The sequence below is a fragment of the Pongo pygmaeus genome, chromosome 7 (assembly GCF_028885625.2).
Source record: "Pongo pygmaeus isolate AG05252 chromosome 7, NHGRI_mPonPyg2-v2.0_pri, whole genome shotgun sequence".
Taxonomy (NCBI): Eukaryota; Metazoa; Chordata; class Mammalia; order Primates; family Hominidae; genus Pongo; species Pongo pygmaeus.
The window spans coordinates 112,956,739-112,973,806 of record NC_072380.2 but is presented as its reverse complement, the minus strand read 5'-3'; the positions used below and the strand labels follow the sequence as shown (position 1 = coordinate 112,973,806).

The following is a 17,068-nucleotide window of genomic DNA, read 5'->3' as shown; positions in this document are numbered from 1 at the left end:
GCCCTTGCAAATGCTTGGTCCTACCGGTTCTTCCATAAATAACCTGACACCGAGACACATGACTCCAAAGATGACCTTACATTATTCTTGAATGGGGGAAATAGACACCTTCATGCCCAACAGTCTTTTAGTCACCATCTTCAGGTCTTCATACGACTCACTAGTTGCTCTCCTGACCATTTATCCCAGAGAAATGAAGATTTATAGTCACATACAAACAAATGTTTGTAGAAGCTTTAACAATGGCCAGAAACTGGAGACACCAGATGTCCTTCAGTAGATGAACTGTTATATTGTGGTACACCCATGCCACGGAATACTACTCAGCAGTAAAAAAGGGACAAACTATGGATACACACAGCTACCCTGGTTGAATCTCCAGAGAATTATACTGAGTGAGAAGACCAATCCCAAAAGGTTCCTGTATGTGCTGTATGGCTCCATTTATACAACATTCTTGAAATTATAGAATTAAAGAAATGGAAGACTAGGTAGTGTTTTCTAGGTGTTAAGGAGAGACTGGCATGGGAGGGAAGCAGGAATAGCTAAAAAGGGCAACATATGAGAGATTTTTCATGGTGATGGAAATGTTCTGTATCTTGACTATATCAATGTCAGTATCCTGGTTGTGATGTTGTACTATAGTTTTGCAAGATGTTACCATTGGAGGAAACTGGGTAAAGGGTGCACAGGATCACTCTGTGTTATTTCTTACAACTGCATATGAATTTATAATTATCTCAAAAAGTTTAATTTAAAAAAGTCTTTAGTCCTCTTCACCCATTGGACAATCATTAAATATGTGCTCTGATTTGTATTCACTTTATGACTTCTTAGGGAAGCTATCAACAGAGTCTAGTGAGTAAGGTCTAATTGAGGTCTTGGAAGTTTTCTTGGCAGGTTTCTGGTAATTTGGTCTAATGAATTTGTATAATATTAATATGAAATCATACAAATCTGTAATTTGTTCAGGTGTATTTTCTTATGGAGCGTTGTAATATCCAAAGAAAATGGCAGGCTGGGTGCGGTGGCTCACACCTGTAATCCCAGCACTTTGGGAGGCCAAGGTGGGTGGATCACCTGAGGTCAGGAGTTCAAGACCTGCCTAGCCAACATGGTGAAACCTCATCTCTACTAAAAATACAAAAATTACCCAGGCATGGTGGCACATGCCTGTAGTCCCAGCTACTGGGGAGGCTGAGGCAGGATAATTCCTTGAACATGGGAGTCCTCTGCAGGTGAGTCAAGATTGCACCACTGCACTCTGGCACCAGCGACAGAGTGAGACTCTGTCTCAAAAAAAAAAAAAAAAAAAAGAAAAGAAAATTGCAGAAGCATTGTCTTTCTTGTGGATTTAAGAGAACATTAGGATTATTTGGGGGCATAACCATATGAACTATAATTCCATCTCTAGATGAAAAACAAAATTTTTTCTTTTTCCATAATGTGAGCTCTACCACATCCAGAATAACCCACTTGCACCATTTTAATTAACATTGAAAATTAAAGCCAAATCATACATTAGAGACAGGCTCTAGTCGTTAAAGACTCAGCTCTAGAGGTCAGGACAAGAGAGGAAAAATATTAGGCTTTGGGTGAATACATAATATTTGTTTGAGGAAATCAAGGTAAGTGGCTCCGTGACATGAAGTTCGTCTAAATTGATACTGTGGTATCACAAAAGAAGTAGGAAACGAGGAGCGTAGATGTTTTGTGTGTTATCATGTCTTCGTGATATTTACTGACCCTCGTGTGGGACTGGTCCTCACATAGTTTGTCAGCTATTGTCATCAGTTCCAGCCTAGCACTGATAGCCTTTATGATACAATCTGACTTACATATTGTAAATGGAGCTTTGTAAAATACCATTAATTATTTCCCTATATAAATTTGTTCACAGGGATTTGATAACAATGAACAAGGATGACCAGTAAAAAGTTAACCTGTATTTCACCCTGACCAGGAATTTGGGATTTGGACTTGATAGCATGGTATCTGGCACATTTCAGGCACACAGTGAATGTTTGTTTCATGAACTAATATTGCTGTTTTTGTGGTCCTTACTGCCTGCCTATGACCCTGCTTCCACGGTCCCTCCAGAGAAGAGCTGAGTGGGCAGACAGGGTGCTCTTGTAGTCTCTCTCGGTGCAGAGAAGTGCAGCCTGGGCGGGGGAGCAGGGTCAGGCTATGTAAAGACGATTACAGATAGATTTGGGCCAGGTTTTCTTTCACACTGAAAAGACAGGGAAGGGAACAGATTTAAAGAGATTTAAGTACCAGCATTCAAGGTAGATTAGAAATACTTTTTCTTAAATGTATCCTGTTTGGTTTAAATATAAGTATTGGTTTTTTAAACTTATTTTTTCCCATTATGAATAGTATTTTATTTATAAAAATGCTTTTGTGGACTAATCTGGGATCTAGCCTCCATTTATAATATGAAAAATATGCATTCTGAATTCCAAGTAATGACTGAGGGTGAATTTTCAGAGCCCAATTTGTTCTTTACTGATGGCACATAATTTGGTTCTTATTCTTTTATCTTTCTGTCTTGCTTTCTTGTTTGTGGGCCACAGAGCAGCTTCTATTAAGCCCTTCTTTGCTTCTTTTTCACTACTTTGTTACTCGTCAGGTATTTTTCTGGCCTCACAAGTTGATGCCTCACCTACAGATTTTCTAGAGAATTTCTTCAGGCTCAGTAACCCGTCTGTATTTAATAGAACAGTGAGTTCTTTTTCTCATCACACTTCTATTATAACTGAATTTTCTATTTACTGTAGATCCTTGCCAGCACATTACGGAATATTTTTGTTGAACCTTCTTGAGAATTCAGAGAAACTGCTGAGAGACCACTGAACGAAAGATCTAATCTTAAGGCTTACGTGAGTATTTACTACTGTGGACTTCCTCACAAGATGTGAAACCTTCAGTGAACTGCTTTAGGACAGATTCAGTTCTGTGATCAAGATGAAAAATAACTATCATTGGGCTTATTAAATGTGGGATTAAGTTTAGCGGTTGCTCAGGGACACAGAGAAACTGACAAAATACAAACTTGTTCTCACCTGAAAAATAGACACAGAGACTTCTATTTCTTGCTGAGCCAACATTCAGAAGAATCCTAGTCTGCAAGCCACAAGAATTCTTACTGTGTTTGAATCAAAAACACCAAGTAGATTTTAAAAATTATCTATTCTTAAAAATTTAACCAAAACATATTACCATGTGAAAAGCACTTGATATGTGGCATTTCATTTTTTAAAAGGTTTATGATAGCTTTTCCATTTTTATGATTCAATACTGTGCAAGCTTGTCCAACCTGCAGCCCAGAACAGCTTTGAATGTAGCCCAACACAAATTCATAAACTTTTAAAAAACATTCTGAGATTTTTTTGCGATTTTTTAAAACTTATCAGCTATCATTATGTATTTTATGTGTAGCCCAAGACAATTCTTCTTCCAGTGTGACCCAGGGAAGCCAAAATGTTGGACACCCTTGCTGTAAGGGAAAATATTTAGATTACCCTCACAAAAGAATTCTTGACTATTTTATTGAGTAAATTCTTCTCATTGAGTTTTTCTGTTTGTTGGTTTGGTTTGGTTTGGTTTGTTTTTTTTTTGAGGCAGGCCTCACTCTGATGCCCAGGCTGGAGTGCTGTGGCTCAATCACAGCTCATCGCAACCTCGACCTCCCGGGCTCAAGTGATCCTCTCACCTCAGCGTCCCGAACAGGTGGGACGAAAGGTGCGCGCCACCATGCCTGGCTAATTTTAAAATATTTTATAGAGACAAGGTCTCTAGCTATGTTGCCCAGGCTAGTTTCGAACTCCTGGGCTTCAAGCTATCCTCCCATTTTGGCCTTCCAAAGTGCTGGGATTACAGGTGTGAGCCACTGTGTCCAGCCAGATTTTTTAAAAGTCATCATATGTATCATAATCTGAAGTTTATTTTGATTTTAATCTCTGTAGTTTTTAATCATAAACTTTTTTTCTTATTTGAAATTATTCTTAACAGACCCTTTTCACCCTTCATTTCATATCCAGTGAGTCATTAAGTTGTGCTAATTCTGTCTTCTCTGTTCCTCTCCAGTGTGTCCCCTTTTGCCTGCCACTGCCTTAGGTCAGGTTTTCATTTCTTGCCTAGATAGCTGCAATGACCTAATGATTGATCTCCCTGCCTCCAGTCTTTGTCTCTACAATCCAACGCCTCCATATTGCCATCCGAGTCATCTTTCTGAAAGATTAATAAGACTGTGCCATTTCATTGACTTAAAATTCTTCAATGGGCTGGACTCATTGAAATAGTAGTCCCAGCTATTTAGGAGGCTGATGTGGGAGGATTGCTTGAACCCAGGAGTTTGAGGCTGCAGTGAGCCATGATTGTACCACCGCACTCCAGCCTGGGTGACAGAGCAAGAACCTGTCTCAATTTAAAACAAAAAAATCCTTCAGTGGCTCCTCACTGAAATTCAGGTATAAAAAAACCTTACTGTGGAGTTGTTAGGAAGATTAAATTAAATTCATTAAAAGCTCCTAGTTGGTACCTGGCTCAGAACAAGTCTCAGTGTATGTTAATGCCCACTCTTTCCACAGAGAGCCGATGGTAGCAGCAGAGCCCTTGTGTAAGGCAGCCCCAGATTTTGGGACAATGGCTCTGCTGAGAAGCCAAGCTGAAAGGAATAGGGGCAGCAATCTCACCAAACTCAGCAACCAGGCTTCCCTGAATCCCCCTGAGGTTAGGCACAAGAATAGATGGGTCTAGCGTCCAGTTCCATCAGTGTTTCAGAAAGAGACTTTACCTGATCAGCTGTATAAGCCAAGTCCATCTGTGACTAAGCTTTTGTAACCGAAGAATAAGAAAGGCATCTCTAGAAAAGCATGGGTCTCTACCTTTCTGTTTTCTTGTTTGTTTTCTCATCAATTTCCTAGCGAAGTTTCTTTTGACAGGCTTTAACTCTTTCTTAAATGAACCTAGGGGAAGAGAGAGAGACCTAGTTGTATGCAGTTTGGTATAGCAGAATGTTCTGAGAGTTCGGGTGCACCAGGCAGGTGCTGAACTCTCACCTGAGTTCAGGTGCACCAGTGGGGCCGGGAAACATCCGTGAAAGAGATGTGGGCAAACTGGTGAGCTGGATGAGTCCAAGAGATGAAATTCACATCAGACCTAGTTGGGATTGCTGCTTTGTCCTGACTTGGTATTCCCAGACAGCCCTACTCTTTTTTCCCTCATCTCTCAGTCTTTGGACAGTGGGAATTTGGCACAGTCACATATTGAGATAACCACAGAGCACAGCAGAATAAGAGCAGTCGTGTAAAAAGAAGCATAATCTGAATTGATTTCATGCTCTGATTTTTAAATTCAGTTTGTTACTTTCCTTAGCCTTTCTCTTAAAATTTGTGCTATAGGCCAGGCGTGGTGGCTCACGCACTTTTTGCAAGGCCAAGGCGGGCGGATCATGAGATCAGGAGTTCAAGACCAGCCTGGCCAAGATGGTGAAACCCCGTCTCTAGTAAAAATACAAAAAATTAGCTGGGCATGGTGGCAGACGCCTGTAATTCCAGCTACTTGGGAGGCTGAGGCAGGAGAATCGCTTGAACTCGGGAGATGGAGGTTGCAGTGAGCCAAGACCAGGCCACTGCACTCCAGCTTGGGCAATAGAGCGAGACACCATCTCAAAAAAAAAAAAATTGTGCTATGAACGTAACACTCTACAGGTCTTTGTTGAGTATAAGTTCTTTTCATGCAAGTGGTTTTAGTTACCATGTAGAATATCTCAAATACAAGAAGAAGCAAATATATCAAAGAGAATTAGTTTGTATTAAATAAGAATGTCTACCAGCAGTAGCATTTATATATGGGTAGTTCTTTGATGTTTAAACACCATGTTATCTATGTGTTCTGACAATGTAATACTTAAATCTAAGCTATTATATCTTGCTTAACTTTTAAAATCTCTTAATCTTTTTACATGGTGAAAAGCAAAATAGAGCTTTACGGTAATTGAATTGGAATTTTATTCCAGCAGATGTGAAGAAAATAAAATGTTTTAATGGAAAATAAAATATAATTGATAACTTTGTTGTTGTTTCTGTTTGTTAAAGTAATTTATTTATTAGAGGCAGGAGGCCAAAAAGGATGAGAAATAGTTCTTTTCTAAATGACTCCTTTGTCTTGATTTCATTTGTCTTCATGGAATCTCACTCACCTATTTCATTACAGGCGTGTTCCATCCGCCACATCAGAACAATGTCGTATGTTTTTGTAAATGATTCTTCTCAGACTAACGTGCCCTTGCTACAAGCCTGTATTGATGGGGACTTTAATTATTCTAAGCGGCTTTTGGAAAGTGGCTTTGACCCAAATATTCGTGACAGCAGGGGCAGAACAGGGCTTCACCTTGCAGCAGCTCGAGGGAATGTCGACATCTGCCAGTTACTGCATAAATTCGGTGCCGATCTTCTGGCCACAGATTATCAAGGAAACACAGCTCTTCACCTCTGTGGCCACGTGGATACTATCCAATTTTTGGTTTCCAATGGACTCAAAATTGATATTTGGTAAGTTCTCTGTGGTTTTAGAAGTCTAGTCATTTCTTCCCATTAATCTCTCAACTGATAGTCTTATCTTGGGTCTGTTGATTTTGTTTCCTCATTAATCAGTTGAAATAAGTTCAGAAAGCATTGAAGACAGTGTAATCGTTAGGCAAGTGAGGGAATGAGGGGCTGACTTCTAGATTTTTGCTAAAGCAGCATATTTTTTTCTATGAAAATAGTGGGTAGTTTCTGCTACTAATTAATTATGTAGTGTTACAACAAGGGAAGAAGAAGAAAAGAACATTTGTTGAAAATCTATGAGCTAGGCTGTGTTTACTTGTTAGCTCATTTAGTCCTCAGAATGAAGAGCTCTCACAATAGGTGTTTTCATTTTACAGATTAGATAGTGAAGACAAAAAAGGATTGGACAAAGTTCACACAGTTTATAGAGGATTTGAAAAGGTCACAGCTTATAAGAGACAGAGCTGGAATTTGAACCTAGTTCCGCTGACTGTAATGCTTGTGTGCCTTCTGTCATGTAACGCACCATGTGAGCTTCGTAATCTCCCTGGAGTCCAGGATCCTTTTTAGTCTGAACAATTTGAGGAAGTCATGGGGCTTTTTGTTTGTTTTAGTGATACTCTGCTTTTTGAGTGGGAACGATGTCAAGTCACCTGTAAAACTGAGCTTGACCTTTAAATTACAGTTACACGCTGCCCTAATTTATTGATGCCATAATGCCCCTAAATCTGAATAAGACAGTAAATGCTTTTGTTCTGCAGGACAAAATGGGGTAGGAATTGACTGCAGGATTTAATGTGATTGGGATTCTAACCTATTATTAGCGCTAAATAGCTGCGTGAACCGAAGCAGCTTATTTGACGTTTTTTTCTTAGACTTTTAAAAAAGAAGTACTTGTCTCATAAAATGTAAATATCAAATAAGAATGAGTCTAGAACTAGATTTATCCACTTTTTTGACTATATGTTCTCTCTTTTCTTTTCCCTGGAAGTAAAAAAAAAAAAAAAAGAAAAAAAACAAGGGTTAATTCAAAATTCAGCTACACTGGATGTTTGGCTCAGCTCTGGGTTTTACTTTTGAGTTAAATTGGACCCACCCTTTTTTTCCCCCTGGTGATTTGTTTATTCTTCATAAACACTTTCTATAGTACAATTCAGAAAAAAAAAAGAGGCACAAGGCTGTAACTTCCACCACAATCTGCTGTTGAGCAGACATTCAGTGTGAGGATGGGGGCTGGAGGTGGGGGACGTGTTTGGGTAAAGGATAACGGGCTCTGTGATGAACTGTGCAGAAATCCCATCAGTCATGGTCTGATTGCAGCCTGATGGTCAAGGCTCATAGTGGAAGAGTCGCAGTGAGCCAAATACTCCTTTAGTTCCCCATGGCCCTAGGGTAGGTCCTAATTGGGCCCATTCTTTCTTCACTGAGATTTATACAAATGGGTACTAAAAATGGAACTGACAATGTAGTATAACTGCTATGATGGCTTCTTTATTTTTGTAAACTTTTTTTTTAGCAATCATCAAGGTGCTACCCCTTTAGTTCTGGCAAAGCGCAGAGGAGTAAATAAAGATGTCATCCGATTGCTGGAATCTTTGGAAGAACAGGAGGTGAAAGGATTTAACAGAGGAACCCACTCAAAACTGGAGACCATGCAGACAGCTGAGAGTGAAAGGTACTGGAGATACAACTTTTTTTTTTTTTCTCACTGTATTACTCATGCTGGACTTGAACTCCTGGGCTCAAGCATTCCTCCTGCCTCAGCCTCCTGACTAGCTGGGACTATAGGCACATGCAGCCACGCCCAGCAAGATAATATAATTTTTTAAGGGGAAAGTCACTTTAAGTATGTGGATTTATGGTTAACTTTGTGAACTTTAATATTCATTTGCTTTTAAGTGCAACTTGAACTTTATATAGGACCTTATGGCTGCAGATTACAATTGAGAAGCTATTAACAGAAAGTACTACATGTCATGTGCACGTAATGTTCTGTTAGCCACCTGCTGTATTGACAGTGCAAAGGAAAAATAGTAACAAATGAATCTGAGGGAAGGAAGCTGGAGCTTGAGGATTTTAAGTACAGGTCACAAAAAGAATGGAATTTCAAAAAAAAGAGAAGTATAAGTAAAGCCAAGAACTTGGGCAATTTTAGAAAAGACCGAAAGGTAGTTTCAACAGTAGGGAAGTGGTGTGCTGAGAAACAAGAAAACAGGAGAGGGAAAGCAAGATAGTATTTAACACATGCATAGTTCAGTAATGTGAAAGTGAAAGTGACTTTCATATGAGTTGGAGCTAATGAAATTTGGACTCCTGTAAGTAATTGAAGCTAAGATGTGGTAACTGACAGGGTCTTGAATAGCTCATCATTTCTCATCTAGAAGCAATGGAGAACGCAGTTCATGGAGCTCCAAAAAGGCGGCACACCGTCTTTTCTCCTGACGTCACTGGGCTCAACAGGTAAAGTTAATAGGCCAGACTTAGTTCTAGTAGCATATTATCTGGTTGACCACCATGCAGTTTCAGCCTTCCAGATTATACACGTGAAGGAAAAAGGATGCTGAGCTTCCATAGCCTCTTCCCAGCATTCTCGGTAGGTTGTAAATAGAATAAGCAAGGGCCCACATCAGCTGTTTACCTAGTAGCTGATGGACTAGGACTTGGATTTAGAATCACATAATCCACTTAGACCATTGGGATCATTGTTTCTGTGAGTTCTAAATGAAATCCTCTCTATTTTTCATAGCTTACCCTTCATTTGATTCCTTTGTACCCATTTTTGCTTTCCTCCTCTCATGTGCCAGTTGATGTGCTCTTTGAGGACCATTAATTCCACTCTCAGGCTTAGGTCTATTTTGTTTAGATACTTTCAAGCATTGAATACAGTCCTAAAGAAATCCAAGATCTTTACTTCTGGAACAGTGCATACTCCTCTTGAGTGATCACTGAAAGCTGACAAACAGATAAACAAGAAGTCAGAGTTGTATTTGCAAGCCCTTTTTTTTTTCTCTCCTGTGTACTTTGGATTGACAGAATGGCATAAGCACTTTAACAACATTGAGTTAACTATTATTTGTTAAAGATTTTTTCCTCTAAGATAACTTGAAATTTATTTTTATCTTTTTAGGAAATAACATTAAGTACTTTAAGCTTCTTTACCATGAAAAACAACCAAGAATGTGGCTTTTTTTGGTATATTTTTAGGACCTTTATTTTGTTAATAGCCAGTTTCTTGGCACCTTTTTATTAGAAATATACTTTTAGTATTAGTTTGCCTCAGTTGTGATTACTTACTAAGAAGTGATTAGTACAAAATAATATTCCATTGGATGAGCAGTGGAGGTACTCCTGCTTCCTTCACATACCTGCCATTTCACTGCAGCATGAGAGTTTGTATTAATTGTAACACTGTATAAAGCTCGTTTTTCAAAAATTGAGTTATTAACACTTTTATTACCTAGTTTTCCTATCTTACTCCTACCCCTCAGTGTCATGGTAGAAATTCAGTGGTTGAAGCTTAAATCAGAAAGTTGAAAGGTAATGTCATTAGGAAAATGCAAATGAGGACCATAGTGAAATGCCACTTCACACCCACTAGGATAGCTGCAATTAAAAAGATAGATAGTAACAAGTGCTCTGGAGGATGTGGAGAAATTGGAACCCTCATACACTGCTGATGGGACTGGAAAGTAGAGCAGCTTCTTTGGAAAAGTCTGGCAGTCCTTCAAAAAGCTACACATAGAGTTACCATCTGACCAGCAGTGCCACTTCTAGGAATATACCAAAGAAAATTGAAACATATGTCCACACAAAAACTTATATATGAATGTTCATAGCAGCATTATTCATAATAGCCAAAACATTGATACCACCCAGATATCCATCAGCTGATGAAGGAATAAACATCATCTGTTCATCCAATGGAATATTACTAATATTATTATATTGTACTGATACATGCTACAGCATGGATAAATTTTGAAAACATGCTACATTGGAGAAGCCAGGCACAAAAGGCCACATATTACATGATTCTGTTTATGTGAAATGTCCAGAATAAGCAAATCCAGAGAGACAGAAAGTAGATGAGAAAGTAGACTAGAAGCTGGGAGAAGGGGCAGTGGGAGTGACTGCTAATAGGTACAGAGTTTCTTATAGAGGTGCTGAAAGTGTACTGGAATTAGAAGAAATGGTTGTACAATTTGGGGAATATATGAAAAGCCACTGAATTGTACAGTTTCAAAAGGTAAATGTTATGGGATGTGAATTATATCTCAATAAAAAGTAGACAAAAAGTTTAAAGAGTGGCTAACACATGGCATTATGGCATAATTGTGTAACGGCCTTTTCTAGAGCAGAAGATAAAGCAGGGTTTTAAATGTATTTACTATAATATTTTCCATTTCTCTTAGGATTCCCCCAAGACAGCACAACTTCTACAGGCCTTATAAGGGACTATAAATCAAGTTAATGAAAAATATTTCCCCACTCCTTCATATAACTCTGTTTAATTCCTTTTTACTTTGTAGGTATGGGATAACAAAAACAGTATAGCTATCACTTTTTTTAAAAAAGATATATGCAAACACACCCCCCAAAGACAGTGCAGATATCAGGTTTTTAAAAAAAGGTTATACACACACCCCATTATGTTAGAATCAGATATTCCCTGGACAGTAGAAAGCATTTCATTGGATAAAGTCTTTATAGAATATCCTGATTGGCAGAGCTTCATGAGCTCTGAAGAGCAGTGAGAATGCTCATGGAATTTTCATTTTATACCTAACATGTATAAGGGCATGTCAACTCATAATCAATAAATTTTACATAGGTCAAACTAAGCCTCTGCAGAACTTCGTTATCTATTTGTGGTTTTACTCTTTTAGGCCTTCTCAAAGTTCTAATCTTATTTTTAAACTTGCTCTCAGGTTTTCCAAAATTACTGTGGTGTTGTAGATTCCCACTGAAAACGTCCTCTCTTATTCAGAGAATAAACATGTTTTAATTATTAAAAAAAAAAAAGTTTGGGTGTTAAGCAGACTGACCCATTAGGAAGTCAGTTTCCCATGATCAGAGAAGACCTCTAATGTTGGTAAAGGCTGAAGGACTTTTGTTTGATGGTATCAAGAAGTAAAATAAAGTTGTAGGTTAAAAAATGCCAGTTTTGCATGTTTACTCATAGTTCATAGTGAATGAGACTCTAAGAGATTGTTTTATGGGAGTTAGGAAGGATAGTAATGAACTTTGATAACCAGTAGATAGTTGATTCCTATGATCATGGTCATCGTGGCTTTAATCTAAATGATACCCTCTTATTGGGCCTGTATGTTGTGATATAACCATGAGTGCTCTTCCCTTAGTGCTTCCAAGTACCAAAGTCAGATGCAGTTTCTCTGTGTGGTAGTCGTATTTCTCATTGATAAAGTTCTGAAAACCAGAATCAGTGTTTTTATGGTATTTGCACTACCTTATTTTCAACTAGACTAGACTTTATGCAGAAGAGAAATGAGCATATTCTGTCTTATTGTACAAGATAGAACTAAAACCAGTAGGAAGAAACTATTAAGAATTCCTAATGACTAGGCCAGCTGTGGTGGCTCATGCCTGTAATCCCAGCACTTTGGGAGGTCAAGGCAGGTGGATCACCTAAGCTCAGGAGTTCAAGACCAGCCTGGGCAACATGGTGAAACCCTGTCTCTACCAAAAATACAAAAATTAGCCAGCCGTGGTGGCGTGCACCTGTAGTCCCAGCTACTTGGGGGGCTGAGGCAGGAGGATTGCTTGAACTGGGGAGGTGGAGGTTTCAGTGAGCTGAGATCGCATCACTGTATTCCAGTCTGGGCAGCAGAGTGAGATTCTGTCTCAAAAAAAAAAAAGAAAAAGAATTTCTGATGACTAGATGAGTCCACATGTACAACAGGCTGAGGAGTAACCTTCCATTATTAGAGAATTACAATTGAAGGAATTCCTTCATTGGTCAGATTATTGAACTAAATTAATAAAAATTCCCTTTTAACTTTAAGATTCACACACACTGTATAAGTGACTTTTTAGATTTACTCATCTTCCCCCCTGCCCCCAACAGACATTTACTTTCTCAGTTCTAGGGCCTAGAAGTCTGAGATCAAGGTGTCACAAAGTTGGTTTCTTCTAAGGCCTCTCTGCTTGACTTGTAGATGACTGTCCTCTTCAGGTGTCATCACCTGCATGTCTGCTTATTCGTATTAACACATTCTTAAATTATGAGTCTGCACTTTGAATCTTCTAAATTTAACATAACAAGAATGTGTTGTGGTTTAATATCTTGATGGAAACAACTCATAACCTATTTCAAGACTTCTGCTCAGGACACCTTAAAAAAAATAGAGATGGGGTCTCACTGTGTTACCCAGGCTGGTCCCAGACTCCTGGGCTCAAGTGATCCTCCCTCCTTGGCCTCCAAAAGTGCTGGGATTACAGGCATGAGCTACCACGCCCAGCCAGGACCATTTTAATAGAATTTCTAACTTGACTTTACTAAATTATAAACCAAGAGAAACATACTCATTACCATTTAGCAATTTACAGTTTAGGATATATTGTTCAGATATGTAAGCATGTAAGAGTATATATATATATGTGTGTGTATATTTGGTCTTTTCTAAATAGTAGCCCTGTGGTTTTATATTTTTAGAATTGCTGTGTTTTTTTAATGCCCTTTTTGCTCTTTCTTCTTCCACAGTGCCATGGAAAGCCATTCACTCCTCAATCCCAACCTGCAGCAAGGTGAAGGAGTCCTTTCCAGCTTCCGAACCACATGGCAGGAGTTTGTGGAGGATCTGGGCTTCTGGAGAGTATTGCTCTTGATCTTCGTCATTGCTTTGCTGTCTCTTGGCATTGCCTATTATGTGAGTGGGGTGCTACCCTTCGTGGAAAACCAGCCTGAACTGGTGCATTAAAGGAGCTCATGGAAGATGAGGCAATTAATTGCCTGTTTCCTGGCTTCCAATGTTTGTTCTCAGTTTCTCAGAATTTTTCTTAGTGCAAAGCAGTGAGGGCGGTACATGTTTCTTTTTGCATTTTTAATTATTGTAATCCTTTTAGATAACCATGTGTTCATTTGAACTAACTACATACTATGATCAAGTATATTGCATCCTAACGCTACCTCTGACTCAACTTGACTTTGTAGGAAAACCTACATGTAGCCTTGTTTGATAAAAACACAGAAGTGACTAGAGAATGGAAGATAAAGGAAGAAGCTAGGAAGTCCTTGCTATCAAAACCTTATCCTAATATAGGACCAATTGAAGTATTCAAAAAGAAAAACAGTATCTTATATGATTAGTTTTTGTTGGTTGTTTTGTTTTCATTTATTTTTGCAAGAGCCACTTTTTATTTACTTTCTCTAGGGATAAGAGATAAAACTTGAAGTACTTTTTTCAAATCTTGTGTGCAAATTAGTATTGTTAGCATCTATTCAGCTTATTTTAGTATTTTTAAGTCTAGTCACAAACCAAACAAAACTTTTGAAAATGAGCTATATTTTGTTCAAAGATGATTGATTTGATCTTATATTTGTTTGTTTTTAGGATAATTTTTGATCTTTTTGTAAACTGCTTTGCTTGTTAATATCTGTGAAAAATAAATGAGTTCATTTTGTTCACTTTCCAACTTTCCCTAGTATCCTAGTCATCAGAGATAACAGTTCATCAGAATTACAGTCAGAAAATCCTTTTTCTACTGAATAGTTAGCAGGGAAAAATAATTCTGATATTTAACTGTCATAATTCTGTAGTGCTATTATAGTGAAAAACTCAGTTCTATAAGCTAGCTGTGTTGTCACAGTTTTATCATAGTTCATAATTATTTCATGTGCAATCCTATTTAGAGGCCCTGTTAGACTTTTAACAATCCCATCCATATCTGTAATTCTCTGATGGCAAGAATGGATGGAGCATTTCTGAGTTAACAGTGCTGAACAGTATCATACTGGGTGTCATAAACTCTTTTTGAATGGTAATATTATGTAAATTGAAATCTGGCCCTCAAACTATATTGCAGCTTTCAGCAGTATGTTTGAAGGCCTCTTTTGTTAACGATTCTGTAATGTATGAATTATGTTCTTGAGTTATTAAAAAAGAATATGAAGGCTTGATAATTATTCATTGGGTAAAGTCAGGAAATTGTAGTGAAAGAACTAATGGTTTTGTTTTTGGAATAAAGGCACCTAAGCTATTGCTAATTGAATTGCTGCTAGAATTAGAAATTATGCTTTAGAATAGAATTGGTATTTCTGTGATTCTTTTTGCTTCTTGGTATTTTCTCTTGTATCTATGTATCTAGTATTGAGGCTTGCTCTTTCATGTGGCTTTATCCTCTCTTTAATAGCTGTTGTAAAATTCCTGAGTAACTGGCTGCTTCAGGATCAGCTTGCAGAGTCTTGCTTTTAGGTTAGATACAAACAAAGTAAATCATAGTTGGTGTAAATACAGCAAAAAACAGCTGACTTTAGAATGGAGAACACTACAATTCAAATTTGAAGTACATTCAGAAGAAAACTTTGGAATTAGCTTTACATTTGTTTGTAAATCTAAACAAATATGCAAAATTGGTCAAAATGTAAGTATATAGCATTTTTAAAGATTAATGGTTCCTTTTATGTGCTGATTTCTTTGTATTCTGTTCTCTGCATTCATCATTCAGGAATACCACCAATAAATGTATTTATATATCCCTTAATCACAATTTGTCTTTTTCTTTTTTTAGTGTATTATAGTTTTAATTTGGAGATTTTGTAATGGATTGCAATTAGCTGCTTTTTAAAACACAGCTTTTTTTCAAACCTAATGTATTAGGTATATTGAGTTTCAAATATGTTTGCCTTATAAATACTGTGAAACTAATTTGAGTGACTTGCTCGTAGATTTAAGGGTGATGATAATAACTACCACAATTAAGCCCCTCCCAATTATGCAAGTTTTACGCTACGACCCCTTGAGCACTACATGTCACCAGTTTATAAGACAAGAAAATGGACACAGGGAAGGCTAAGTAACTTGTCCAAGGTCAAACAGGTAGGACCTGGTGGAAGAGGGATTCCAGATTGAGGCTCCAGCCCCAATTATGCTTGCTCTTTCCTCCTGTCCCGCTGTCTTTCATGAATCTGGAAATGGAACCATGTTTATCCAGAACCTCGCCTGATACCATTTCAGCAGGACGTTACTAAATTTTCCACTCGTGGTCCTATATACTTACTTTTTTTCCTTTTTTACACATCTTCCCAGTGATAGAAGCTTTAATATTCAAACTCCAACCCTGGCTTCTCAGAAAGTCTTCCATAGTTAACCATACTTGACTGCCTCCTTCCCAACCCCTCCTTTCCCCACCACTTACCACACTCAGTTTTATTACTTGTATTTTGCATTCCTTGATCCGTTTGTCTGTAAACATGATTTTCTTTCTAACTTGTTTAATTGTAAGCTTCATGAGAGCAGGGACTTCGTCTATTTTTATAACCCCATCTGTCCACAGAGCATCCTGTAGAGTTCTTTGTACACAAATACTTATAGCATTACTTTTATACCTGTAGCTATATTTTTTCTTTTCAGATTGAATAGCTCTTTGCCTTTTATGCATCCCCCGCAACAAGCTGCAGGTGTGAGCTGTGCTTGGTCCTCCTTCCACAGTGCACCTGTAGCTTCATGAACGAACTATACAGGCTGGCAGTGTGGAGCCCCCTCACCTGTGGAGCATGCAGGCTTCCGATCAGCGGCGCCTGCCACAGGTTTACCACTTGGTGTAGAAGCCCAGGAACAATATTCACCTGCCACTGCTGCTGTTTTGGTTTCGATGTTTTTATTTCAAAACCAGGCCTCAGTTTTTGACTTGTGAAGTTGTTTATGCATGTATCAAAGTGCTTTCAGCTGCAAGAACCAAAATCCAAATTCAAAACAGCTTACCCCATAGGAAATGTATTTATGTAACTGGAAGTCCAGTTACATAAAGCCCGTTTACATAAAAAGGTAGGGTTGACCCCAAGGGTGACATCATCCAGAATCTTTAGCCCAGTTCCCTTGTGCTCTTGCCTTGCCCTCTTTGTTAGCTGCTTCCTCCAGCTGGTTCTGCAATGAGTACAGAATTTTTAGACATCACATCCATTTATCACCACGTAGAGGAGAGACCGTCTTTCCTGTGACTCCGTCGTAGGAAACTTTGATGCAAACTTAAGCTGTTTCATTGGCTGACATTATATCACGTACCTCATTCTCAAACCAACCAGTACCCTACACAGGTTGACTTAGGCCTGGATTGATGAACCAGTCATTGGCAGGGGTGGGGTTGGTAGAATTCATATGTTGAGCTTGGACTAATGGTTTTAGAAGTGATTGGGGCCACTCCTGGCAATCACTGGGCAGGGACCATAGTTGTTTTCCATCCCACAGTGCATGGGACAGTTTAGTCTAACAAAGGATTGTTCTACATCCCACATGATTCTTGAATGTTCTGCTGGACATTCATGTGTTTAGAAAACA

General features: G+C 38.4%; 1 protein-coding gene across 4 annotated transcripts in view; it reads left to right on the top strand.

The window, feature by feature from the left end:
• Positions 1-15,275, top strand: part of ANKRD46 (ankyrin repeat domain 46) — a 46,818-nt gene extending 31,543 nt beyond the window's left edge. For all 4 annotated transcript variants that reach the window (XM_054498905.2, XM_054498907.2, XM_054498906.2 and 1 more), the window contains exons 2-5: positions 2,781-2,882; positions 6,220-6,557; positions 8,071-8,229; positions 13,276-15,275. In XM_054498905.2, coding sequence (XP_054354880.1) covers positions 6,247-6,557; positions 8,071-8,229; positions 13,276-13,492 — 687 coding nt within the window. In that variant the 5' untranslated portion in view covers positions 2,781-2,882; positions 6,220-6,246 and the 3' untranslated portion in view covers positions 13,493-15,275. The remainder of the gene's footprint in view (positions 1-2,780; positions 2,883-6,219; positions 6,558-8,070; positions 8,230-13,275) is intronic.
• Positions 15,276-17,068: the final 1,793 nt, after the last annotated feature.